This window comes from Cheilinus undulatus, linkage group 5, assembly GCF_018320785.1.
Source record: "Cheilinus undulatus linkage group 5, ASM1832078v1, whole genome shotgun sequence".
Taxonomy (NCBI): Eukaryota; Metazoa; Chordata; class Actinopteri; order Labriformes; family Labridae; genus Cheilinus; species Cheilinus undulatus.
In genome coordinates, this window is record NC_054869.1 from 36,512,644 (window position 1) to 36,539,973 (window position 27,330).

Here is a 27,330-nt window from a genome sequence, read left to right on the forward strand (position 1 = left end):
CAAACTGCAGGGCACCTATTGTGTGTAGTCCAGAGTTTGGTGATGAATAGGTAAGACTGGCATTCCTACTGAAGGGTGACAAAAAAGTCTGACACTACGGGTTGGATATTTGGGACCTTTTCCAACTTTTGAACATGGAGTTACATATACACACATACCAAGCTGTATCAAATTAAACTGGACCACTCAGTTGAAATGACCTACATGGCAACAAAAATACAAGTCCAGGTCATATTGGGAGATTTCTTGTTTTTGATTACCAAAACCTGCAAGCAAACTTGTTCCAACTTTTTGTCCAAAACATGTCTTAAGTTTTTTAAACACTGAACCTCTTACTGCTATTAAAATAACCAAAATTCTGTCATTCAAAACCTGTGCTATCAAAATGTATAGAAAGTTTTGACAACCAAAATTTCCATATTGCAACTTTCTTTTATTTAAACTTGAAAATAAGCTATATATCAGCCACCTCAAAAACTGGTATTACTTTAAATAATGCAGTATCTGTTGGTCTCCAATGCTTTCTTCTCGCCTTTCTCTTTGTCTGAGCTGACGTCCAGCTGTTTGGATGTGTCACTCTGCTACAAATGCAACAGATTTTTCTCTCTCACACACAAACAGCGGCCCTTTTGTTCCACTTCTGTTTCAAAGGCTTTCTCTCTTTCAAAGGCGGCCGTGTGGTGCAGGGGCAAAACACCCGCCAGCCACCACTGAAGCCTGGGTTCAAACCCCAGTTGTGACTCCTCCTGGCTGTTTAGGGCATCCAGCATGGAGCGTAGTGTGATCTAAGGGGGCTTGTTAGACTCTTCCGGTAAAGGTGATGGTCATGGTGTGGGCACAGCACAAGAAAAGACAAGTACAATCCTACAGGGAGGTTTAGCTTTCAAAAATTGGGAAGATCATGATGAAAAGATAAAAAAAGACTAACTGAAATGTGTATGTATCTCAGGATTTGTTTGTGTCTCCATTGAGATTGGAACAACGAATTGTGGGAGGCAAGAGGGGTCTCAACTGGAGACAGTTAGATCTGTGGCTTGCGTCAAAGTAGAGAGTGCCAGAGATTAATTAAACTTTGCCTGATTTGGAGGTGTGTGAACAAGTATGAGTCAGAGCGGTGATGAGTAGGAGAGAAAACATGTTAATTGCCTTGGAGATCAATGCCAAATTGCTGGAACATAGGACTTTACATAAGAAATGCTCAACCTCCTGCTGCTGCACAAAGACAGAACATTAAGACAATGAAATAAAGCCTCCCAGCGAGCTGAAGATACAAGAAGTGATTCCATAAGCAGGTACTTGCACATACTTCTGATGTTTTCCTGTGTATGTGTGTATGTTTGCCTGGTTGATTTCCCCTCAGAGCGAGCAGTCATTCCTCATCGGTGGGCCCTCTGTGTGCGCTTTTTCAGCTTAACCCCTGACTTGCAACCCCACTGTGACCCCATGCTGCTTTTTGATTGGCCCGAGGCTGTGAACTTGAAGGCCAGGAAGGAAGATGTGAGGGGAAAAGAGCAGCTACTATGGGCTGCCCATCTTAACAGGCAGCAGCTGATCAAACACTCACTCAATAACAGAGGCTTTCACACAAACACCCTTGGGTGCAGACTGGGTTAGAGACGGGGGGAAGAAGTTCACATAATGCACAGTATATTCTAGCCGTTCATTGACTGTATGCATATGGATGACTCAGCTCCATTAGCTCCCCTTGTAGAAAAATTCATCAAAAAGAGATCTGGCTGGTAGAGCAACATCATTCTACTCTAGCTCTTTTTGCTACCAAAGCTGTAGTCTGTATATCAAGATGGACGGAGAAACAGCTGTGTGGGAGTGAAGCCAGTATTCAGTATATGTGGCTGCAGAATATGCCATAGACCAAAAAATGGGACATGTGTCAAACAAAAAGTTAAATACGTGTTGAATACTCTTTTCATTTATTCATCATCTTGATTTATTTTGGCAACAGTTGCAGTAAGCAGAGTCTCTCCCATCTCAGCTGCTGAAGCTTGTAACTCCTTCAGAGTTGTGAGAGGTGTCTTGGTAGCCTTTTTCACTAGTCTCCTTGCATTCTCAGCTTGTGAGAACGAACTGATCTAGACAGACTTACACATATTCCTTCCATTTCTTGATAATGAATTTAACTGAACTCTGGGAGATGTACAGCTTCTTGGAACATTTTTTTGGATCCATCCCCCGACTTATATTTTTCAATAACCTTTTCTCTGAGTTGATTTGCGTGTTCTTTTTCTTCATGGTGTAATTGTAGCCAGGAATACTGATTAACCAGTGACTGGACCTTCCAGACACAGGTGTCTTTATACTACAGTCACTTGAGACATTCACTGCAATCGTATGATCCCCATTTCACTGGTTGTGGGACTAGTAGCACTAGAATTATATCAGGGGTGAATATTTATGCAGCTTAGCCTGCTGCCACCACAACTTAGCTCTGGATGAGTGAAAGAAAGTGGATGAAGAGACTTGAGCATGTATAATGCTGTACACTGCCGGCCACACTTACCCATTCACACCACATTCAAACACTGACAGTGAAGGCTGCTTAGTAAAATGGCAGTCAGTATTAATCACTGACCCAGCGGTGGCAGTTAAGCGTCTCGCTCAAGGTCACATCAACATGCAGGAGCTGAGGATTGAACCCTGGCCTTCTCGTTGAGAGAAGGCCGACTCTACCTACCATGTCACAGCCACCAAAATATATGCATCCAATGACTAAAGCACGTATTTGACCTACTGATGAAATGCGGAAGAGCCCTCAGGTCAGCACAGTCTGCAGCAGAACAGATTTTTGTGTCAGTTTAAAGCAGACATGCATGTTTATGGAACTTTAACCACCTTCCATTCCTCCTCTACTCTTCTTCTCTGGTGCATATCGCGCTGCAGCAGGAGACTCATTTGACAACAGAGCTGCCAAATATAACATTACATTTGCTCTTTCCAATCTTGAACCCATTTCAACAACATCTTTATGAAAAGTGAACACCTCAATGTAAATAGGCTTGATAAGAAGTAGATTTAATGGCAGATACCATGTTTATGTGTATGCTAGCTGTATTGTTTGAGCCTATCCCTTTAGTTAACATGGAGGAGGCTGGATTTATGACCTACACTGCAGCCAGTCAGCAGGAACAGTTTAAAATATTTTGGACTTCACTTTTCAGGAGTGCTTGTATCATCAATCTTTTTTACAGTCAATGGGCTTTCCTACATACATTCTAGTAGGTGCTCCAAGAAGTACCAAGCGCACTCGACATGCAGCATAAATGAGGCGCATTGACTTGTTTGTTTTCCAAATGGGCTCTGTTGATTGGCAAAGTATTGTGCGTGCTGCGAATACTTGTTACCCATTATTCTCATGCTGGTGAAACATCGCTCTCTCCCATCACTCTGCTTGTTGTCAGCGCGTGTGCTTGTGTCAAAAAACACACTGATGAGACAACTGATCCTGACAGTTATCGTGATTGCAAGGTCAAAACTTCAAAAGCTTTCTTTCTGTTTCTTTTTTTTGTTCTTTTTCTCTCACTGCTCTGTGTCTGCCTCTCTCAAAAACCCTGCTTTACGTTTTGCCTCATGATTAGCTTCTTCTGATTGCAGCAGCCAAATCCACACGCAAACACAAGCACCCTCGTCTTGTTTGCTGCAGATGAAGAACAAAGAATTATTAATGATGAGTTTGCAGATAGGCAGGAGCAGCTGTAGGTCATCGGCGAGGTCATCAGTCTGTGACCGGCACTATCTGTGAGATCATCACCTTGCTGCAGCAGCAGGTGTGACATCATTTGGGGGGATGATTGCACTGAGGACAGCTCCATTTTCACAAGTAAAGATGGTAACATGTGACTCAAAGATAACCTTTCAGCATCTGTGTGTCTGTGTGTATTTGTGCGGGTGTGTTCTCCAGTCCATTATCTAAAATTGGTTTACAAAACCTATGATGTCAGCAGCTCTTCTTTATAATGTCTTTTTAGACCTTGTGAAGCCACAAGATTGCAGTATCATGTCTACACAGTGTGCAAATGTATTTATTGTTAGCTACTCATCATATTTATTCCTTTTTTTTATTCATAGTGTCCTCTCAACATTGCTGTACCTCTTTTATCTCCCAAACATTTTACTTTTTTCAGTCAGTGACTTCTTTTTGTGTATGCTATAGTGTGACCACCTATGAATAATGATCTTGTGCCTTTCTTCCATTCATAGACATCATAGTTTTGCACCTATACCCCTAATTTTCATTGGACAATTTTCTTCACTGCTTATCCCGTCTGGGGTCACGGGGGCAGGTAGCCTATGCCAGCTGTCCCTGGGCAAGAGGCGGGGTACACCCTGGACTTGTCGCCAGTCAGTCACAGGGCTGACATGCAGAGACAAACAGCCAGGTACTTTCACACCTATAGCCAAATAACCAGTTGGTCACCAATTAACCTGTCAAGCATGTCTTTGGTGGTGGGAGGAAGCCAGAGCACCTGGAGGGGACCCACATATGCACTGAACATACAAACTCCACACAGAAAGGCCCTGACCAGGAACCTCTTTGCTGTGAGGCAACAGCGCTAACCCCTGCTCCACTGTCCAGCCCCATACTCTTAAACTGATGGTTAAAAAATGCTAATTCATGCAAAATGTATAGATTACTGTGTATGAGGTTGTCAGTATTTGGATTCTTTTCAATATCATGCTTTTAAACAGTTTACGGTTTTAATGCGTGGTGCAAGGGAGCACTGTCAAAACCAGTGGTTCTCAACGGGTTATCCCAGCTTTATACACAACCTAAATTTTCATAAAAATTTAAACCACACAAATTTATGTAGTAAAAAATAATGCAGTGTGGGCCTGAGATAGTATAAAGCATCACTGCATGTCTTCTCAATGACTTCACAACTCACATGAGTCCCATTTGTCCTAAGAGAGAACCCTATTTTATGCATTTTGTGTCATATTAACCTCACGCTTTCCTTCACAAAAGTTGCTACCTGGGTTAGTCAAGTATCATTCTTTGACTTTCCAGGAGCACATGGCTAGAAATCCCCATATGGATAGACGTATTTATGACAATGTGTACTGAATAGAATAGCATTAGCTCAAAAGCAATGAATCCATAGTAGCATGAATCTGAATATGAGGGTGCAACAAGCTTTATGCTATAAAGGAGGAGGCTGGGGTGGAGGAGGTGTGGTGCATCAGCATAAATGCAAGTAGGGATTAGTGAGAAGGACATCATATTTAAATACACCGCTGTGTTGAGAGAGAGAGCTATGATTGGCTGTAGGAGCTGGAAGTGGATTATTGGGATCAGCTGGCCATCGGCTGATCATGGCTGGGAGAATGACTACTGTGTCCTGCATGAATTATGTTAGGCTTTATACTTAAGACAGTGTGTGGGGCTTTTTTTCCTTTAAAAAAAAAACAAAAAAAAAAACAACAACAAGAAATTAGCCTGAAAACTGTCTTCTTATTTTGTTGCTTTGGTTCAAAAATGGTATCAATATTGCTTCATTTTTACTAAAAGTGTGTAAATCTAAAAGCCTGGCAGTCAAAATGTTCAGTGCTTTTAAAATGACACTTTTGCTTGGTAGTATTGATAAATACCAATGCTTTTTGAAGCAAAATCAGGTGCCATTAAGAGGAATAAATACTGAAAATTGCAGGTGAAATGTCTAAGGTGCATAAATACTATAGCCATGTTTCTGCACCAACATGTTGCCAATGCATTTGTGCAATTTAGACAGCGAACAGGAGTTTGCCTGTAATTTTTGAACAAGGATTCACACAAATTTGCATGTTGAGGACTTTCTGTTGCTGTTGTGTATTTTCTGTTTTTCCTAGTATCATATCAAAGTTAAAACCTGGCTTTGAGACAACGACATAATTGTGTTAAAGTTTTTACCGGGATTTCAGAGAGCTTTATGACCAGTTGTCAACATTTAATATTCCCGAGCTACTAACAGTTTCTTTACATCATTTAGTATTTAATTCGACTTTTTTATTCCTGACCATCTGCCCTGTTTTTGTTGCACATTTTAATTCAGTGCAGCTGTATAGAGCAGTTACAGGCAAATTAAAAGTGTAAGTAATTGTGATGCTATTTATGCTGTCATGGCTGCAAAGAGAATCTTAACAGCTGCTTGGTGTACTGTTTCTCCTCAGGACCCTGAGACTGTCTTTGCAGTGTGAGCCACAGATGAATGCTTGGGCCCTTAAATCAAGTGTAAAATAAAGACAGAGTGGAAGAGATAAAGGAAGCAAAGGAGGGGCTTATAATTGGAGGAGCCAGACGTGGAGTTCGGTCGAGTGAAAGAGGAGTGAAAGGAGGAGTTGGTATGGAGACGGGGGGAGCAGACAGCGGTGGAGACAGACGCAGAACGAGAGAGAAAGGGAGGGATTTGAGGGGAAGAATGAGTGAAACTTTAGTACCTGAGGCGTGGGCTGAGGCCTTTAGCTGCTGGTGCCAGAATGTGTTTTTACGAGCCTGCGGTCAGACGGAAATAAAAGGCAACCGAGCGGCTGAATGGCATCACACACACACATAGGCACTATTCAATGGCCTCTCACAGTTTGGTTTTATAATGTCACAGTTATTCAATGTCTCCAGCCTCCATAATGCAGTGTGACTGAACAAGCAGCACACCCTCCCTGGTGGTATGGAGGTAGGGAGTTAGAAGGAAGGTAGAGGGAGGAAAAGAAAGCATTAGCAACACCTCTGTGTTGCTTTCAACTGTGCCAAGGGCATAGAAACAGGTTCTCTTATGTTCCTTGGGCTCATTATACAGATTTTATGGTCACTTAGTCCAGTCGTCCACTTCTTTTTTTTCAAGGTGTTTTTTCTCCTTTGGTCTCTCTGCTTCTGTTGATGTTTAAATTTTTGTTTCTTTTTACCAGAAGCTCACACTGAGCTTTACTTTTCAGATTATCATCACAAGCAGGAATGCCCTGTGAGAAAAAAAGACCTAAAAATCTGAAATAAATCATAGCAGATATCTCAGTGATGATTTGGTAAGCTGAGGTTATCTGAGGTTCCTCCAGCAGAGATGTGATGTTAACTAGTGAGTAACCTCTCACAAAGGCTGGACAGAGGTGGGGGTCATGACCCTCTTAAGTGCAGAGGAGGTGGAAGGAAAAGATGGAGGAAATATTCAAAATCAATCCTCAGGCTCCTGAATAAGGACACGGGCTGACTCTTTCACGTTCTGCATAGAACGCAGTGTGGTGCTCTGTGCCGTTGCCATGGAAATACTGAACAAGTGATGGATTATTGGAAAGGGACAGAAAAAGATTTTAAGATTTACTGTTTCATTTTTTATTGGACAACCTTTTTTCATACTTTTACACCAACTCTGAGAAGAAAGTGCGGCAGAAACCAATTAGTCACAACTCTTAACTCAACCTGATTTGTTTTAAGGGTAAACTAACTCAAAATTGTCTCTATTGATGCTTTAATTTATGTGCACACATCTAAAACAAAAGGCTTAAGAGCTTCGTTGTCATAGCTCTTGATGCACCTACATGTCATGCAGCATGACTAACATTGCTCAGTCCCATACACCCACACGTATGCACCGACACACATGAAAATGTGTTGCTGCTTCCTCTTTTTCTCCAAATCTCCAAATTCCACTCTCTGTGAAACACATAAATGTATTTATAGTTTGGATATCATATCCTGTTTACTATGACTGTTTGTCTCATTGAGCTCCCAGTCACTGTGGCAAACAGTCTATATTTGTGTGCATACATTCACGTGTGCGTGTTTGTGTGAGCGCCATTGTTCTGCAGAGGTCAGTGTGTGAAGGGGACATTTCAGCGGCATATTTCCCAGAGGGCCTTGCAGGGCTCAACTCAATATAAAGCCGGCGAAACCGAACCATGTCAGCGGTTTGTACAGAAGTGTGCGTTGTTTTATATATAATGTCCATGAGGGTGGGATTTGAGGAGTTTACAAGACAGAAAGAGAGCAAGAGTGAGGGTGCGTATCCCGTCTTGAGCACCATTAGCATTCCTCCACTTTGACAGACAGTACAGGGATGAAACGCCTCTTTTATGTGGCCAGATTCGGCGCTGTGTGTGCAAGAGAGGAGATCGTTTCACATGAATCGCTGAGATAGAAAGGGATAGATTTCCCCCTTCAGTGGTAAAGTGCTTTCAGCACTGTACTATTAAGGGCTATTGTTAGAGCTAGCCATGACCCGGTCATGACATGACAGTGTGTGTGAGTGCTGTTTGGACTGTTTCTAAGTACACATGTGCTGTTCTTCAGCCTTTACCCATTAATAAGGGGGTACTCAGCCATAGAGTTCACCTTTTCCCCTATAATTGCTCTCTTTCTCCCCCTATCTCATCCATCACACACAAACACACTCTCAGCTGTACTCAAGCTACCTCAAAAACATTTTCAGACACTGATTTGGGGATAGATTTTCTAAAAAGCAGAGCCCTGAAGCGTTTATTGATCAGTTCAGAAATATGACACAAAACTGTCAGCAGGCAGTGGTGAAGAAGTTTGAAGACAACTTTTTGAAGACATAAAGTCAACATAAATTCCCAAGATTTTTCTATTATAACCTCTGTGATCATCTTTATGTCTGGAGATTTTCCAGTCTTACTATCAAGGCCACCCATAAGAGGTAATAAAGGTGAAAGTGTTCCAGGGCCCAGCAAATTTGGGGTCCCATAGGGTCAGAAAAATCATGGTCTGTTGTAAAGTTAAGCCGTGATAACCGTTTTTCATCTTTTTTAAACCTGAATAATAGCCACTCTTATCAAAGCAACATTTATTTATGCCGCTTATAGCCTTCAAAAAATGTACAATCCCTTTGCTTTAAACAGAATAAAATGGGTCAAAACAAAAGACTAAAAAGGGGTGGATAAGGTGGTAAAATGGGATTTTAATAGCAACAGATATGGGTTGAGAGTGGCAAAAACCATCAGAAAAAAAGGTGAAAGGTAGCATCAAGAGGCAAAAATGGGTTACAAGTGGCAAAATGGGCACAACAAAAAGTGAAATTTGGTTAAAATTGGCATAAAATGGGCTTCAAAAGTATGGAAAAGGGGTTAGCAGTACCAAAAATTAGTCAACAGAGACAAAAATAGGGAGAGAGGGGAAAAAATGGGTGGAAACTGAGGTAAAAAAGGATGAAAAAGTGACAGATTGGTTGAAAGAGGCAAAATGGGAGTAAAGTGGTTAAAATAGGCAGAAAAGGTGGTGAAATGGGATTAAAAGATTGGCAAAAATGAGTTGAAATTGGCAAAAATATGTTTGAAGTGGTAAAAATAGGGCCAAAAAGTGATGAAAAGGGGTCAAAGTGTGGCAAAAATTAGCTGAAAGTGGCTAAAATGGGTTAGAAAGAGGCAAAATTGCAAAAGAATTAATGAAAAGTGGCAATAATAGTAGCATCAATCGGTGGAAAAAGTGATTAAAAAGTGGTACAAATACACAATTTCAACATCAGAACCAAATCACAGTTTCACACATTTTCAGCTCCAAAATAAAGTAACTGTTTTTCCCAGATGCTGGCACCAATGCTACCCATCCAACACACATGTATTAATACTATCAATAAATCACAACTAGGGAGGACCATTCTCTGGGTTTGTCAGGGGCCCAGCCAATTCTGTGGGCTGGCCCGCTTACAGTTACATTGCACTTATGCACTACTAAGATTACTTTGTAAAATTGAGGCACAATCTCAAGCTACTATAAATTATAAAGAACGTTTCTCCACACTTAACAAATACAGGCGCTACATGGTTACAGCAGCATGCAATAAGGCAGTGGTTTTCAAACGTTTTATTACAAATCACACGAAATCAAGCCAAAATCTCAAGGCAAAACATACCGGTTCAAAAAAGCCGCTTGAACAAAGTGCTAAATAATTAAAAATTTGCTAGAAGATAAAAGCTAAGTAAGAGACAATGCCACATAAAAGCAGGATGTCATAAAAGATGTCAATTATTCTGCACACCTGATCACCTCAAGTAGGTCGTTCCAAAGTCGGGGGGCCCTGATGGAAAATGCAATCATCTTTGGATTTAAGTCTTGACTTTGGAACAACTTGGAGACCTCACTTGAGGATCTGAAGCTGCGGGCTGGCTTGTAGGGAGGTTAATAATTCTGATATATAGCTTGGAGCCAGACCCATTTGTGCTTTAACAGAAAGAGTAGAAAACTTAACCTGGGGTTATGTGATGTTTAGAAACAGTCTCTTAAAACTGGTTGGAAAGTTGTACATTCAAAATTAGTCAAAAATGGCATTCTCAACTTGGAAAGTTCATGCTTCTAATGCTGTTCTGTACTTTTTGCAGGCATCATTTGAGATGAAAAATATAGGAATATAGGAATTTGTTAGCAAATGGTCTGTGTCATCTACCAAAAGGGGGCCTGTGTTACAGTATCTTAGGTTGATTGATAGCTTGATAGCTAGTGATAACAAATAATTGTAAAAGTTCTCATGATACTTCTAGATTTGCCTCAAGGCAAATTATTCTGTCTCACCATTAAAGTCTTGTGTTGTAGACAAAAAAAGACCCGCCATAAACTCAGCATTCTACAAGGTTTGTTTTGCAGCTATTGCCCTTTTTTTTCATAGTTCACTCCTGTTGTTTATACTCACTGTGGGTAGCAGTGAAGTTTAAAAAAGCGAGGACACATCACATTTGTAATTGACTTTTTCACTGTCTTCAGTAAATGAGAATAAGCAATGTTATATGTTCACAAATAAACTTTCCGTTAATGGCCTTGCATCCTTTTTTTTCACAGAAAAAATCATGTTTACAATCGTGCCTTATCATTCTCATAATAATGAACCTCTAATCTTTAAAACACTTACAAAGGTGTTAGATCCAAAACAAGCCACTGATTTCATGCAGTCTTTCTGCAGTGTGGTGAGAGAAAAAACGTATATGAACAAAGCTTGTGATGAGCGAGAAGTTGATTCTCCATGTGTGGCAGTGCTTAAAAGTCAGTAAAGCTGTTTTTTTTTTTTTTTTATTAGGTTTAGTTTAATTAAGCAGTGTCCTGTGTGACCACATTACAAGTAGAGTATACAGAGAATAATGACACTGCAAGGGTTAAAACCTTCTGTGTAGAAACTACTCTTGGAGAAACTATTCTCTTCTCTCTTAATAAGGCTGTTTTGGTGCAGGTTCTGTGTTGATGTTAATCAATTATTCAAAAGTATAGTGCTACAGGAAATGTTTCATGCACATAGAAAAGTAAAAAATGTTTATTTTGGCTCTGAAATGGGCTACATTAACAGTGAATGACTGAAAACTAGGCTTTTTTTCTTAACAGTACTAACATGACAGTTCTCTCTTAAGGCTGCTATATACTTCTGCACTTCTCAGCTGATTTTTGAGGGGAGAGTTTAAACACTTTTCACTATTCTGTGCCCATCTTTGCTGCAATTTGCATTCACAAGCAGAGGGATTAAACAGGAAACAATTCATGCGTGCAGCAAAGTGGAAATACAACATACCCCTCTGAAATGCACTGCAGTAGAATTATAAAAGACTTAATCAGAAATGCCACAGTAGAGAACAAGATAGCTGTACCCTACAGTAAGGAGAGCACTCAAAGAAGAAATCCCTAAACCCAATTATGCCCTTCATATTCAACCCCATGTCAAGCGTGCAGACATATGGGCAGAAAAAAGCCAGCACTTCTTTCCAGTCTTTTGTTGCCACTGTCCCACCTTTTTTGAAAGATGTTACCGGTGTATATTTTTCCAAAAGCAATGACATATCTCAGTTTATGTGGTCTTTTATGGTGTTTTTACTTGAATATTGGGTTGCAGTGTTTGAAAACCATCTCATTCTCTGTTTACATTTTGCACAGTGTCCCAACATTTTTGGAACCAGGGTTGTACTTTGTTATTGTAGATGAGAGGTTAAAAGATTAAGGAAGCAGATGTTGGTTACTGTTGTTCTCCATGGAGATGTTACACAGGATGAAACAGACAATCACGTCTCCGTCTGAAATGTGTTCGATGTGTACAAGTCAGGATAATAATAACAGTTGAAATGGATTTGTTCTGTACCATCATTGACCAGGAATCTGTTGCTGGAGACACCGGTGCAGACGTATTGATTACCCGCCATGGCAACATAAGTACATAGAAGCACAACAGGACCTCACAGTCAGCGCACTGGGGATGTGTGTACCAGTGTGTGTCTGTGTGAGCGCTGTTTTATTGCTGTGGACTTTTTCAAAGAGGTGGGAGAGTGAGGAGGATCATGGGTGGGCCCCCAAAGAGACCCTTTACAGATGGAGACACCACTTCAGACAACACTCAGCCCTCACAAAATGGAGGGAGGAGAGAGTCGATAGAGGGTGAAGGGAGAGATGGGATATCAGATTTTACACCAAGTTAGACCTAGGGCTGGGCAATACATCGAGTTTTTAAGATAAGTCAATGAATTTTCAAATGAGAACTAGGGTGAGACAGTGTGGTGTGTATTGATTGAGACTATGTTGATGATAATTCGGGTGGTAAAAAGTTTAAGCTAGGCCTAAATCTCAGAAAAAAGATTGTTCACATCTAAACCTCTCATAGCAAAGTGCTTATTGATGACTAGGTATTTTTTAAAATGTCTAGTTGAAATCAACCGCTATCATTTCAATTATTATTATTATTTTTTTAGAAGTGTTTTTTATCATGGTCCAAAAAAAAAGTGATATTGATGATGATCTGAAATTGTAGTTCAATTGTCTAAATTGTACAAACAGGTTGGAAATGTTTGGAAAAGTGGGATTTGGTGACGAGTGACGGAAACTCCCCACACCAGTCCACCCACTTATCCAAAGGTTTCCATCATATTTGTACAATTCAGACAGATGTCAGCAAAGTTCCATCTCTCCCTACCAGTTTCACCAACTTTAGACACTTTGCAGCAAGGTTTTCCTCTCTCCTCACCATCCAGTTTCTCAAATATTGCAAAAATTAAAATTTCCAATGTATATGTGCAATTAAGATAGTTTTCAGATGTTTTTTCTGTCACATGAACAGTTCCACCCACTTACACAAATGTTAATGTATTTGTGCATTTTAGACCATTTGCAGCAATGTTTTACTCTCTTCTTGCCAGCTTTACCTGTTTATCTAAAGTGCTAACGTGTTTGTGCAGGGACGTTTCGCTCTCTTACCAGCTCTTCACACATAATTAAATATTTTCAACATTATTTGACCAATTTAAGACAATGTGCAATGAGGACTTCTCTCCTCACCAGTTCCAACCACTTTGTCAGACATTTCCAATGTTTTTTGTGCAATTTAGATTGTTTTAAGTTTGTTCTTTTCTTTCACCTGAGCAGTTTCACCCATTTACCTAAATGTTACCGTCTTTTGCAGTTTTGACAGCTTAAGACAATGTACTAAGGCAGGGGTGTCCAAACTTTCATATGCCTCACCTTGAGGATAGTCAAGTTAGTAAAACCAATCTTATGATGGTTAAGATATGCTTAGTGATTGGGTATGCGTAAATAGATAGTTAATGGCTGACAGCCATAATTTTAAGGATTTTAGGGAGGCATCAGATTTCAGGGGGCCCTGGCTGACCCTGGCTACTACTGGCTCTGCCTCTGAAACACCATCGGTACTGCTTTTAGCGTTTCCCAATCCATCAGGGCATTATAAATCGAAATATTGTTATTATTTTGGTTGCGAATATGTCTTCCATTTACAGTGCTGTCTTCATTTAGTCACAAAATTTTCTTTACAGAAAAATAAAAATTGACACTCAAGCAAAAAATATGAAGGTATTCTTTTTGGTCCGTATTGCCCAGCCCTAGTTAGACCATCGTGTGTGCAGAAGTGGTGTTTGATTTGACCACTTGCCAGCTTGAGTCTGGGTGTTATTCCCTCTGCTCCAGCAACTACAAGCGGAAATACTTCCTGCTTTTAGCTCAGGTATTTCCCAGCAGCATTAAGGAAGTTGTTTACCAAAGATTGCTTTAAATGGATAGGTGCTTTAGAAAATATATATGGCACAAATGCCTCTATTTACTCTGAGTGTGTTTACTGGGATAAAAGATTTTGGTCCTTCTAGCTCCATCTCCTTCACTTACACCCCCCCACCCCCTTCTCCCTCGCTCTGCTTCCCTCAGTCACATTCTCACTTCATACCTATTTTCACATCAGTCTCTGCGGGGCCTTCAGCCATTAATTGTGTCCCAGACTGGGACTGGAGAGAAAGTGTGGCTGGGAGCGCTGGGTTTGTGTGTGCGGAGAGACGCAGCAGGCAAGGCTGGGCACAGCTCTCTCTCTCTCAGGAGGAGGAAGTCGCTCTCTCATATCGCTGCCCACATCCATCGGCGGAATAATCGTCTAAATTCACCGGAGTTTTTACTTGTCTCTGTGGATGTTAGTCATTATTACAGTGGAATAAAACAGCCTGCTTCCTTAAGGTGCACTTCAGTTTAACACCACCAGAACATGTGTTATCCAAAAGAAACAGCAACCCATTTGCTGTTTTCTGTAAACCTTTTTACTTTTAAGCTGTAGTAATCGCTGCAATCAGGGATTTCATTGCAGACTTTAAGCCCACAAAGGATAACAGTTCTTAAAGATGTCTTTCCTTGTCTCAGTTTGTGTCTGAACACTGCTGCTGTCTTTGTTTCTCAACAATAGTGCCATATCAAAAGAGACAACTTCAATGCTTTGTTTCACTTCTCTCTCTCTCTGCCCTTTATTCACATCTTTTTCATTTATCCGTCCGCTTTTGCCTATTTTGTAATATTTCCCTCTTCACTTGTTTTACCATATTTATTTAATTTCCATTTCAGCTCTGTTTTATTATGCTTCCGCTCCCTCCGTTTGAAAGGCTGCATTAATTGCCAGACTTATATTGATGCATTTTTTCATCAGTCCTTCCTCTGAAATGAGAAAAAAGGAAAAATTTTCGACAATAATATATTTCAGGACAGTCTCACTGTGCAATATGTTCATTATTGTGTTGGTTTAGTAGTTTAAAGCTGCTGCTGTAAGGGGGATGTGACTTTCCTCTCATAAAACCCAATAAAATGTCTGATCATATTTCTTGTGTCAATCAGCACTATTAATCTTGTGTATTGTTTTGTCTCCTCAGGTGGTGTCGGAGCAGCTTGTGATGCTTTTGGAGCTTCTGCTAGAAGAAGAGGAGCTAAACGTGGCGACAGTGCGCGCTCTGCAAAGAACTTACAACCTACAGAATCAAGACGCTGAGGTAGGACCACACACTTGCAGGAAAGAAAAATATTCACCCACGCACACACATGCACAGACAAGAGAGCATAGGCATCTGAGCTTCATAATCTCTTCCAATGATAAAAAGTAGAAGGTTTCCTTTCTCTTTTCCAGAGAGCTTTGTAATGTGCAGTAAATTTTGCAGTAATAGCAGCTTTCTTCTTTACAGCCACCATTACCGACTAAGTCCCACAAGTATTCGCTTTATGTTTTAGTACTGCACACAGTTCCTTAATGGTACTATTAACATTGTTTGTGAGTGTGCATGTGCCTTTTTTTCTCCTCAGTGTCTGCGCTCTCGTGCTGTATGTGTGTTGGCGGTAAAAGCATTCTTTACTGCACACTTCAGTACAGGAGCATGGGTGTGAAAACACAGCTGCTCCACGCTTACCTCCATCGTTAACACATGGCTCATCTTGAAAAGAAAATATGATACATATTTAGTTTTTTACAACTCCTTATTAATTAAATGAGCTGTTTGTTGGGGTGGTAATGTATATAATAGGGCTCAGATGTTTGACTGTACTAAGCCAGTTGAGTGCTAATTGCATTGAATCCAGATGCCGAGGGTTGCATTTGAGGACACCTATTTACATTTCTAGCTCCATATGCCACCTGTTCAAGAGCTAACAAATAAGAGTTACCTCTAATTTTCTTTAAGTTGTTGTATTTTTATGCCTCATTTATGCTTCCTTTACAGATGAAAATAAATACCTAAACATTAAATCCTTCATCACCCATACACTCCCATGTGTCCTTTACCTTATGATGGATGTTAAAAAGTTAATACACCAAAAGGCACAGTCTAAACAGACCCCCACTTCTCTGCTGCTGTCAAACTTACTTTCAGCTTCTGTCTGATCTTTGCCCAGCTGTAGTTGTCTGTACATGTACAGTGGTAAGGTAGCATCTTATTTTTATACCCAAAAATTTCCAATGATATTGAGGTGCTTGGTCTCTATCCATGAGCTTCCAGAAAACTCACCAAAATGAATATGGAGTTTTACCCATATCTGTATGCTCATCCCATGTAGGGCATGGATAAGTCTCCTCAACAACATGTAACTTTTACACCTTGACATAAATTGAATAAAGATGTGTCAAAAGTGATCCAATGGTACAGTGAATTTCAGCCAAGTAAAAGCTGTCCATTCCATTTTCTCAGAACACTCCAATTGCCTGCTTTTAGCACTATTAAACTCTGGCAGCAGCATGCAGCTCTCTTGAGGGAAGGGAGTTCACACACCAGCCCCTAGCTAAAAAAAAAAAAGAAGCCAGTTGGCCCATGCCTCAATGTTGTTTACGCCAAATTCTGACCCTACCATCTAATGTTGCAGCTGAAATCCAGACTCATCAGACCAGGCAACGTTTTTCCAATCCTCTATTGTCCAATTTTTACGAGCCTGGGTGACTTGTAGCCTCAGTTTCCTGTTCTTAGCTGACAGGAGTGGCATGCGATGCGGTCTTCTGCTGCTGTAGCCCATCTACTTCAAGGTTGGATGTGTTGTGCATTCAGAGATGGTATCCTGCATACCTCTGTTGTAACAAGTAGTTATTTGAGCTCCTGTTGCCTTTCTGTCATCTCAAACCGTCTACCCATTCTCCTCTGACATCAACAAACATTACGTCCATGCAACTGCCACTCACTGGATATTTTCTCTTTTTTCAGACCATTCTCTTTAAACCCTAGAGATGGTTGTGCGTGACTATCTCAGTTGATCAGCAGTTTCTGAAATATGCAGACCAGCCCATCAGGCATTAACAGCCATGCCAAATTCAAAGTCTCTTAAATCCCCTTTCTTCCCTATTCTGATGATCCATTTGAACTTCTGCAGATCATCTTGACCACGTCTACATGGCTAAATGCATTAAGTTGCTGCCATGTGTTTGGCTAATTAGCTATTTGTGTTGAAAAGAAATTGAACAGTGCACATAATAATGTGGCCATTGATTCTACATCCCCCATGATGCAACTAACAAAAATGCCAGCAGATGGTAGCAGTCGTAAAACTGTATGATGCAGCGCATGCCTCACTCGACCAAAACAAGTCAGAGGTGGTACTCACACCAGGTAACATGGATTATTCTGTACTATACTACTGCTGCCAGCAAGACTTAAAGCAAAAGTATTGGATTATTTCGGGTCTCTTCAAAGGCCTCAAAGTTAAGAGTTGGATATCAGTCATGTAAGCTGTGCAATAAACAAGGCAAAACTGCAACAACACCAATCTTCATCGACAAACAGTACCAGACTAATTAGCAGTTAGCAACAACAGCTAGGCTTACCAGATTACTATGTGTAATCCCAACCAGCATTTACCAAAAATTTCCCTCAATTTCTAAATGGGGTGAAGAGATCATAAGCAGCACTTTATGTTTTATTTGTAAAAACATGAGCAGCACTGATAACAAAGACTCAAAGCAGCTGCTTCAGGCAGTGTTGGTAATGTTGTTTAATCCATACTCGTCAGTACTGTACAGATACTGCAGTGCTGTTTTCTGCAGATGTAAAGCAAAAATTCATTCTTACAAACGCAAGTGTGCTTATAGTTAATTGAAACTAGATTATTCTATGAGATGTATGAAAAACAACAGCAAGAGAGGCAACAGAGAGAGATATTTTAAGTTTTTAAAATTAAGTATTTCTGTATTTATATTTATTAATATCTAAATGATCATACATTGACTATTTTAGTTTATCTGGATCTTTTCGGAACTGAATTTAACTGTTTTGAAGTGTAAGGACCTTAAAACTATACCTCCTCTGTTATCCTTGATAGAACAACAGTTGCTGTAGTGAGATCAGTGTAGGACGTGTTTATTACATCATGGTTATTTTCCCAAGTCCATGTGTAATGGGATACGTTTCGTATCGTGGCTTCTGTATCATGATGCCAATCTTTTGGTTTCTTGTCCTCTGTATCATGACATTTAATGTATAGTATCATAAGGTATTGTGAGGTTGTGGAAAAAGAAACCTTACAAACCTATCTCAGCTGACATGTACTTAATTATCAAGGCTACAGACATTATGGCACCAGCTAAATACACATACAAATACTGCACATGCTGACAGTTAGGAAGCAACAGGCCGTAGATGCTAGCAGAGTCATACTTGCATACAACCCTCTAATATTACTGTACCTTGTTAGGTGATATGGTTCAGGCTCATTTTGTTTCTGTCTTTCTTAGGTTATAGTAATTATCTTCAAGGCCACACGTTTAGGTGTATGTATGTTTGGCCTTGGGTCTAGCCTCAGGTTTAAAGGTCCCTTTAGTGCCATTTCCTGGCAGATGAAACCAGATTCTCATCTACAATTTCCAGGAAAACTTTCAGTGTTTGCTAAAAATACACAGGTCCATTATGCACATAGTCATGCATGAAACCACACACACATTGACACACCGTTTTTCTCATACACACACCTGCTCGCACCTGTCCAAAGGCAATGGTCCTCTTCTAATGTCAGTAATCTCATTCAGGAGAGGTTAATCACCTACGTCTCTCCTTATAAATGTGCCCATTTATTCTCCTTCTTCCTCTCCATTTCTGTCTCCCCCCTGTCTGATTGCATTCAATCTTTTCACTCAGCTTTTCTCTGTCGGGTAATGCATCCTCTTCAGGAGATTGATCTGTTCTATATATTTTTGGAAGACTGAGTGCAGTTCAGCCTGTGCAGCCCCTCACTGTTTACCTCACAGAGAGTGAGAGCTTTTCAGAGTGGATGAATATTGGATTATAGAAATGATTCTTGGCTGCTGAAGAGCGGTTAGTAAGACGTTGACTCAGAGTGCATCGTGATTCGACAAAACACGACACAGATTGTTCGTCCTAAAATAGAAGGGTATTGTCAGTCTCTGCTGCACAGAGCCAGCTTTCTGTTGAGGATTTAACTCTGCATTAATAACAGACCCTCTGATTTGCTGTTTTAAATCATTCCATTTGTCCATTTAAAAAGGAATTTCCCCATTGCTCATGCCTAATATGGTCACAAAAAAAAAAAAGCTGTCATGCCACGTTGTATAAATATTTTACTCAGGTGGGACAGATTATCAGTACAGCAATATATAATCAGCCTCTCTGGTAAGAGTATTGACGTTTTAACAAGTAGAAAATACAGCACTAAACAGATTTCCATGCCAATTTGACTCACTACATCTCTATTTGATGAATTGTCATGGTTGTGCTTATGATATGAATGAAGTTAATGTTAACATTAGAGATGAAGCATAGCAAGAGATGAAACCAACACCAAATTACAGTGAATAAATACATGAATCCTGCAACTTGACCTTTTTAGAGGCATCAGTTTGTCAGATGTCATCGTGTACAGCTTTGTGATTGTCTTGCAATGTAGTAGTTGTTGCTGAAGTGCTGTATTGTGATATTACTGTTGTACTAGTTTGTGTCCTATCATTTCAAATTGTATCCTTTGTATATTATGTCCTATCAAATCCTATCCTTTTTTGTCCATTTGTATTGGATAATATCATATCATAACCTATGTAACTGTGTCTTATCTTTTTATTGAATTAGTCATATCGAATTGCACAATATTCTACCATGTCATATCTTGTTTCGTAATGTATAGGAACATAATGTTGCATAGTATATTGTATCCTATCATATCACAAATTGCACAAAATAACTTCTGCTGTAAAGTGAATGATCAGGTGTGCTGTTACCCCGAGGTAGCTGTGTTTGCTGACTGATGTCTCGTCAGTGTAATAAATGTAGCTTGGGCCAGCTGCTCCACTTTACTTACCTTTGTGGCGGTCATACAGTTCATGGATTCTTGTGACAGTAGTAAAGACAGTTCATCACCGTACACACAACTTTTGTTTCATCCAGACTGCCATTAGGCGGCTTTTTAAATCAAAATTTGCCATGAAGCAGACCTGGGTCTGTCTTCTCACTCATCACTGCTGGCTGTGTTTGGCCCACCTTTAACCTTTTCACCCCAGGGACATAAACATCCGTATAGGAGGACTACAGGAGGAAGTTATGGTCAAACTTACTTATATGATTAAATTGCGTTAGTATTTTTTTTACGCGTTAAGATTTCCAGATTAACCACGAGCGTTAACGCGTTTACATTAACAGGCCTAATTGGAACATAACGTAACATAGCGTATTGTGTTATATCGTATCATATCATGTGTCCCATTCTGTCCTACCATATCTTATTATTTTAAAATTTATCAGAACAAAATGTAACATATTAAACTGTACAGTGTCCTTTCATATCCAACCTTAATGTATTAGAGCATAAAATAATGCAGCATATTGTATTGTATTGTATCCTATTTTATCCTAGCATAACATATGATATCTTATTATTTCACAATGTATTTTGGAACATAATGCAACGTATCATATTGTATTGTCTTGCGTCATATCCTATCCTACCCTACCCTATCCTACCCGATCCTATCCTGTCCTATCCTATCCTATCCTATTCTATCCTCTCCTCTCCTCTCCTCTCTTATCCTACCATAATATCATTTTGTAAAGTATTGGAACCTAATGTAACATAACATATTGTATTATATCATATGCAGTGGTGTAGTGGTGTGTGCAGAAGTGGGTATGCTCCTAATTTGTATACTCTTTAGAAGTGAGTATACCCTCCATTGTAAAGTGGGTATACTCTGTGGAGACACAAAGATAAGTGGGTGTACTCTGTATAGTTGTATATACAGTGTATTAAGTGGCCATTAATGGAAATTTAAAATGTGATCAAAACGATGTGAGTAATTGTCATTTAAGAATGATAATCTTTTGACAGCCTTGATTCTATCATATCGTGCCGTGTAATATTGTATCATATCGCATTACATTGTTTTATAATGTACTGTATCATATCATATCCTGGGCTATCATTTTCTTTCCAGTCACAATAAATCTGAAAACGTCCCAGACCAGGACACGTTATAAATTAAAGGAACAATGCAAATTTCAGAAGTATTTTTGAATAGCAAATACAGTATTATGAAATAAATTGTGATAAACTTAAGTAAATGGATCAGACGGAAGCACATCACACTGTCACTGTTACTTAAGTTCAGTCATAGCTGTAAAGAGAGGTTACAGTGCTTCAAAAGTGAGAAAAAAGCTTGTCTTTGGGCCAAAGGTCCTGTGAAGACTGGCGTGCAAGCTTAAGTTTCTGTGTGTGTAATATGCGTGAGCATGTACTCAAAAGCGACAGGAAATATGTGGCTGACCAGCAGTGTGCGTGCTGCTTTGTGAACGGTGTGAGTGACCATGAATACGTGTGTGAGCTGGAGCATGTGTTTGCATGTATGAGAGAAAGTTCATGACTCCACCTCCTCACCCCCTCCTTTCATATGAGCCTCATGTGATGTGAGATTCTGTGAGACTTTGTGCATGTATGTGCATGGGCAAATTTCAGATATTTTTCTCTGAGAGCGACCATGCACTGTTATGCGTTTCAAAGGCCATCTGTCGGTCAAGCACACAGGATGTATTGTCTGTTAAAGCCCAGGTTAGCTGCGCTCCCTCAGTGACTGGAGACTCCGCTGGACCACATCAAGTCTTGTCCCACCGTGGCATGTGGAGCGAGGAGATGAGACAATGAAACAGGAAAAGGAGTTATTAACAATAAACGAAGGAGTGTTTAGGAAAGAATGAGGAAAAGTCAAACTAAGTTTATTTGTGTAGCCTTTCATCACATTGACAGTCTCAGTGGGCTTCACAGACTGGAAACAAAAACAGATCCTCATTCAGAAGAAGATAAACTCCCTCTAAAATACTCTAATGACACTTTAAAAACTCTGAGAGGAAGATCACAGAGCAGGGGGATGCCCTTACAGGTCTTGAAGGTGCCAGTGGGCAAAGAGTCAGTAGAAAAATGGTCGTGTCTGTAATTAGATTGAATTATAGAGCAGATATTGAAAGAAAAACTGCCTTAGAAACAAAGCACCAGCTTGTCAGAAGTGAGGATTGTTTTTAAAATATTTTTGTTTTCTAATGTAATGTTTGATGAAATCAAGTGATTTGAAGATGCCACCTTAACTGATAAGAAACCTGTCCCCAATCTAGGGTCCAGGCTCCTCTAGGGAGGCACCAAAGATCTCAGGGAAGTGTAAGGCGTTCGCCCTTTTCATCGTGCAGTTCAGCATTAGTGTCAGTATATCAGATTAGGTGAGCACAGTGACATATGACTTCACTTGACTAACAGACATGACAAACGTGGTGGTGATACCTGACCAGTCATCACAGCTGATCTGATGACACCTGGAAAGAAGACAAACATACTGTGTTCACTGTGCTGGAATGTGTTTGTTTGTCTATCCAGATTTTATGATGAATGACAGACTAACTTACAAACTTGATGCTAATAGGTTGCTGAAGTGCGTCTGCTATTTCTCGCCAACATTCCTCATTTTTCAGTCTGTCATGGCAGTCCCTCTATGACAGATTATAAGAGCAGGGGTGCTGGTGCCAGAGCTTGACAAAGTTGTCTTCATTCTCATGGCTCCATCATGCGGCACCAGTTTCATGATTCTCTTTTCATTTTGCCATTTGGTTTGAACTACATTTGTGACTTTTTTATGTGAAGAGTGCTCTGTGCTCTCACTGGTAAAATCATAAAAGGCAGGAATTAAACACAAACATGCTAGACTTCTGGCACAAGGTGTGGCTTTGATTGTTGTTCACTAAGGCACACTAAATGGAACAAAACAACTGGTTTTCAGGGTGGACCTACCTAAAAACCTACAACTGTCAGATCAGACTATACTCATTCTTAAAACCTGTAATCTGGTCTGGCCAGAGAGGGCTCTGCTCAAATCATGCTTCTTTGGTTAGTCAAGCAGCATGCTTTGACTTTCCAGGGAGCAAATATCTAGCTAACCCCCATATGGATGGATGCATTTGACAATGCATATTGAATACAGTAAAATTAGTTCAAAACAGTGAATCCATAGTAGCATGAATCTGAATATGAGGGTGCAACAAGCTTTATGCTATAAAGGAGGAGGCTGGGGTGGAGGGGGTGATGCTTTGCCAGCAGCAGCAGCAGCATGGTGCATCAGCATTAATGCAAGCAGGGATTAGTGAGAAGCGCATCATATTTAAATACACTGCTGTGTTGAGAAAAAGAGCTATGATTGGCTGTGGGAGCTTGGAGGTGTTAATTGGCATCAGCTGGTCGTCAGCTGATCATGGCTGGTATGTATGACTGCCATGTACTGCATGAACTAACGCTAATCTTCATTAAAAACACCCACAGTAGCCTGCAGGGTGGACTCCATAGCTGACTCTTCTTCATTTTTCTTCTTGGCAGATTTGCATACCGCATACCTCTCTACTGGACTGAATATGTTCACTAGTGTGCTCTGGCACAGAGCAATATAACTACTATGAATGCAAAACAGCAGGGGTGGGGAGAAGGGGGAGTTATCACATCTGGGCATGGTGCGAAACAGTTGTGCCCAATGAGAAAGACAGCTTTAAAATCTCAAGCGTATACATCACTTATATATATTATGTTGGCATTAAAGGCATTAAAGCACATTAAATGCCATTGATAATATTGCAAATAAGATTATGTTGCATATTACTGCCTAATGTGTGATACTGTTCAGATGTCAGTCCTGTTGTGAGACTGTTTTTGCTTGTTATTTGCAGCCATAGTTGTAAAAAAGAAAGATAAGGGGGGAAAAAATTGTTTTTTTGACTTACAATTTTATGCTCTTCTCACCTTTTTACTACAGTTATTTTTGATTACTTCTGTTTCACAGTATATTTCCCTTCTTGGTCTGCGTTCAAGTGCTAATGTAGGTAGAGCTTTGCTGGATACATGCCTTCACAAGCACACATCTGTCCTGTCTGTTAGCCTTTTACTGTATGAGATGTGTGATCCTGTTTGTCACGGTATGTGGAAGCACGCACAGTGTATGGTAGTATCCTCTGTAGCGTCAGTGTGTGTCGGACTATGTGGTTGTGAGGAGGGTGAAGGAGGGCCGGGGGTGCAGTAATAAATGAAGGAATGTCACTGTGTTATTGCATGGGCTGTCAGAGAGGGAGAGGCCCAGCGAGAGGAAGCAGAGTAAGAAAAAAAAAAAGAAAGGGGGGGTAAGGCGAGGTGCTTCAAGCAGCTGCTCTGCCCCAGGGCTCTCCCCAGGAATGTAACCCAGCTCAGGGAACAGCTGCTGGGGCTACGCAGGCCACGAGGGCAGGGCTGGCACCAGAGGGCACACATACTGTACACAGTCATGAATCCACACACGCATATCCTCTGCTGCAGAGCTTAAAGAGCATGTTACACTTGACTTCTACCCTTTCCTTTTTGTCATGTCTGCTTTGAGATTTTATAGTCTACCAGAATAAACACAGCCAGAGAATATATGGTGGAGCAGAAGATTTCAGATTTGATGAAAGAGGAACTAGAAAGGCCTTTTGAGACCAATTAAACTCTTGTTTATGTAGTAGGCTGCTGTGAGGATTTAAATGTGGCTGTTGGAGTAAATGGAGCATTGCTCGGTCTCCATTCTCATAAACTACATAAACAGGTGGAGCAGTGGTGTAACAAACAAAGCAAAAGCTCATAAGAGTGTGCACACAATCACACAGCACTCAGGTTGATCCTTTTGGTCTGTTTCTTGAATACAGCTTTAAGATGAATACCTGTGCGAGCCCTTTTGAAAAGCCCAAAGCTTTGAGCTATTAAAATAGAATCAGTCAGCAGAAATCCCACGCTTGGTCAGTGTACTCTCCAAAGAACTAGTTTATTATCCTGACTGAGAGGAGATAGTAATGGAGGAGATTGAAAAACCCACAGAGAGCTAGTCAAGTGAAACTGTCAGGTTTTAAAGCAAAGCGACAGTCCTTAAAAGATTCTTCTTCTTGATGCGTTTTATCACTCCTCTGCCTCTTTTATCATCCGTGTATCCACACTCACTCGTGCTCCACGCCCGCGCACATGCACACAGGACACATCGTGTGCACGCTCATAGCAGATGATGAAGGATGATGGCAGAGGCAGGGACAGCGCCAGCCTCTGATCTCTCCTGTAACCCCAGCAACAGAGCTCCTATTGATCCTCTGGGAGAAAGGCCAGGCATTCGCTTTCACACACATGCACATATACAGTACAAATACACCTAAACTGCAAATCCACACAGGCCTAGAATGAGAAAGAACTATTAAAAACCTAACCTTTCGATTGAGACGTTTCCTTTTTGAGGCAAAGTTCAGGTCAGGTTATCGTGCGATTCTGGATGAATCAATTCATTGTCAGCCGAGCGGCTTCCAGCTTTGTCTCTCAGCTTGTCAGATGAGCTGTTTGTCTTCACTTACTGGCACTGAGGGAGACCTGAGCGCATTGATGTGAGAGCGCACAGGCCAAAAGCTAAATATGACACATCTTTTTAAACACTTCCAAATAATAACAAATTTATTTTCCCAAAACATCCTGCTTTATACCAGATTCTCTCTTGGTGTCATTTTTGTTCACTTATTTTCTCCGTCATCATCTAGACTTTACAACAGTTTAAACATTTTAGTAAAGCTTGCTTGTGGATGGCTTTATCAGTGTTTAAATAAACATGAATTAAAAAAACTCAGTGACTGTGTACAACTTGACACATGAGAACTGATCTGGGCAATTAAAATTATTTTGATGTGGAGTTTTAGTTTGAAGTGAGATTTTTAATCTTTTAGTGCTTAATTCCATAATCTTCTTTTTGGGTGCTGTGTTGGTTCATGTTACCCACTCTGTGCAGCCTTTTTTGCCAAAATGGTGAAAAAAAATGTCTAATAAAGAATGTTTGTTTGTTTTTTTCATTTCTTTGTCCATAACAGTGCTTGTATTTTCCCTCTGTTTTTGCTCCCAGGCTCGGCATCGCTGGTGTGAGCTGGTGGTCAAACATGCATACTCTCAGGCTTATGGAGACGTGGAACATTTTCTGGTTCATGACCAGGTAGACACAAACAGACCTGTTGAATATTTGTCCTGTGTTAAAACTCTAATTCAGCCCTGGATGAAAAACATCTCATAAAAGTGACTGATTTTTGTGTGTGATCCAGGCTATGGGGGTGTATCTATACGGGGAGCTGATGCTTCAGGAGGATCCTAAGCAGCAGGCTCTCGCCAGGCGCTGCCTCTCATTGGTGCAGGAAGAAATGGACCAATCAGCACGAAGAGTGGTGGAGGAGATGGTCCTATGATCTGGAGGTAAATAATTATGTTTTGCTTTTTATTTAAAGCCTTTTACCACACTGTACCTGATCTATCAGTTCAAATACTTCCTGTTTAACTGAGATAAAAATTGAAAGAAAACTTAGAATAAAAGAGTTAGAATGACCTGCCCCTGAAATCTTCCTGTGTTGCTCTTTTAGATTTTTGACTGTCATGAGTCAAGACAAGACTAATGCCTCCCACAGACTGTGCATTTTTATCAATCTTATGTTTCTGGCATGCTACACTGCACATAAATCTCATTTGACATCAAGTTTGATGTGTGCAGACTGCACAATGACAACATCCACTAAACGCAGCTGAATCACTATGACGTACACCGATATGCAAGGAATAAATGTCATCAGTGTGCCGTGGTAAATGAGGAAGCAAAGCAACAACAAAGCTGTGGTAACTGTAGCATTCATATGCCTAAAAAAATGTGGGATTAAGATTTTCCTCCTTGTTGTAATCCAACAAACTTCTGCATTTTGGCATTTTCTGTTTGTTGGTGCCATTGTTGTGTTTGTTGTTATGTCATTTCTTCCTGCATTCCTATTGGCTGGTTAGTTGACATAGGTCGTAGCAGCAGTCTCAATGCTAGGTGGTTTCCCAAAATTTCTGCCAATCGGCCGACTTATAGTGACATCGTGTAGCTACATTTGATGTGAGGTATGTTAAACGTGATGATACTGCTTTAATGTGTGAGGTTATATGTACTTGTTTTTTCTATGTTGCCTTACCTAAGAACAAATGAAGACATCCTTGTTGATCTTTCTGCTGAGCTGACTGTGTGGTCCTGCTGTGTTTATGTGAAGTTTGGGAAACAGGATAGAACAAACTTCATTCTCTAGCCTCTTAGGAGACCTTGTATCAGTGCTTTGTTCACCCCATGT

General features: G+C 40.4%; 1 protein-coding gene across 1 annotated transcript in view; it reads left to right on the plus strand.

Annotated features, from left to right (window-relative positions):
• LOC121510533 (aminopeptidase O (putative)) overlaps window positions 1-27,330 on the plus strand; it is a 162,773-nt gene that overhangs the window by 119,311 nt on the left and 16,132 nt on the right. The window contains exons 15-17 of the mRNA XM_041788633.1: window positions 15,094-15,210; window positions 26,091-26,177; window positions 26,284-26,431. Of these exons, the coding sequence (XP_041644567.1) occupies window positions 15,094-15,210; window positions 26,091-26,177; window positions 26,284-26,424 (345 nt within the window). The 3' untranslated portion in view covers window positions 26,425-26,431. The remainder of the gene's footprint in view (window positions 1-15,093; window positions 15,211-26,090; window positions 26,178-26,283; window positions 26,432-27,330) is intronic.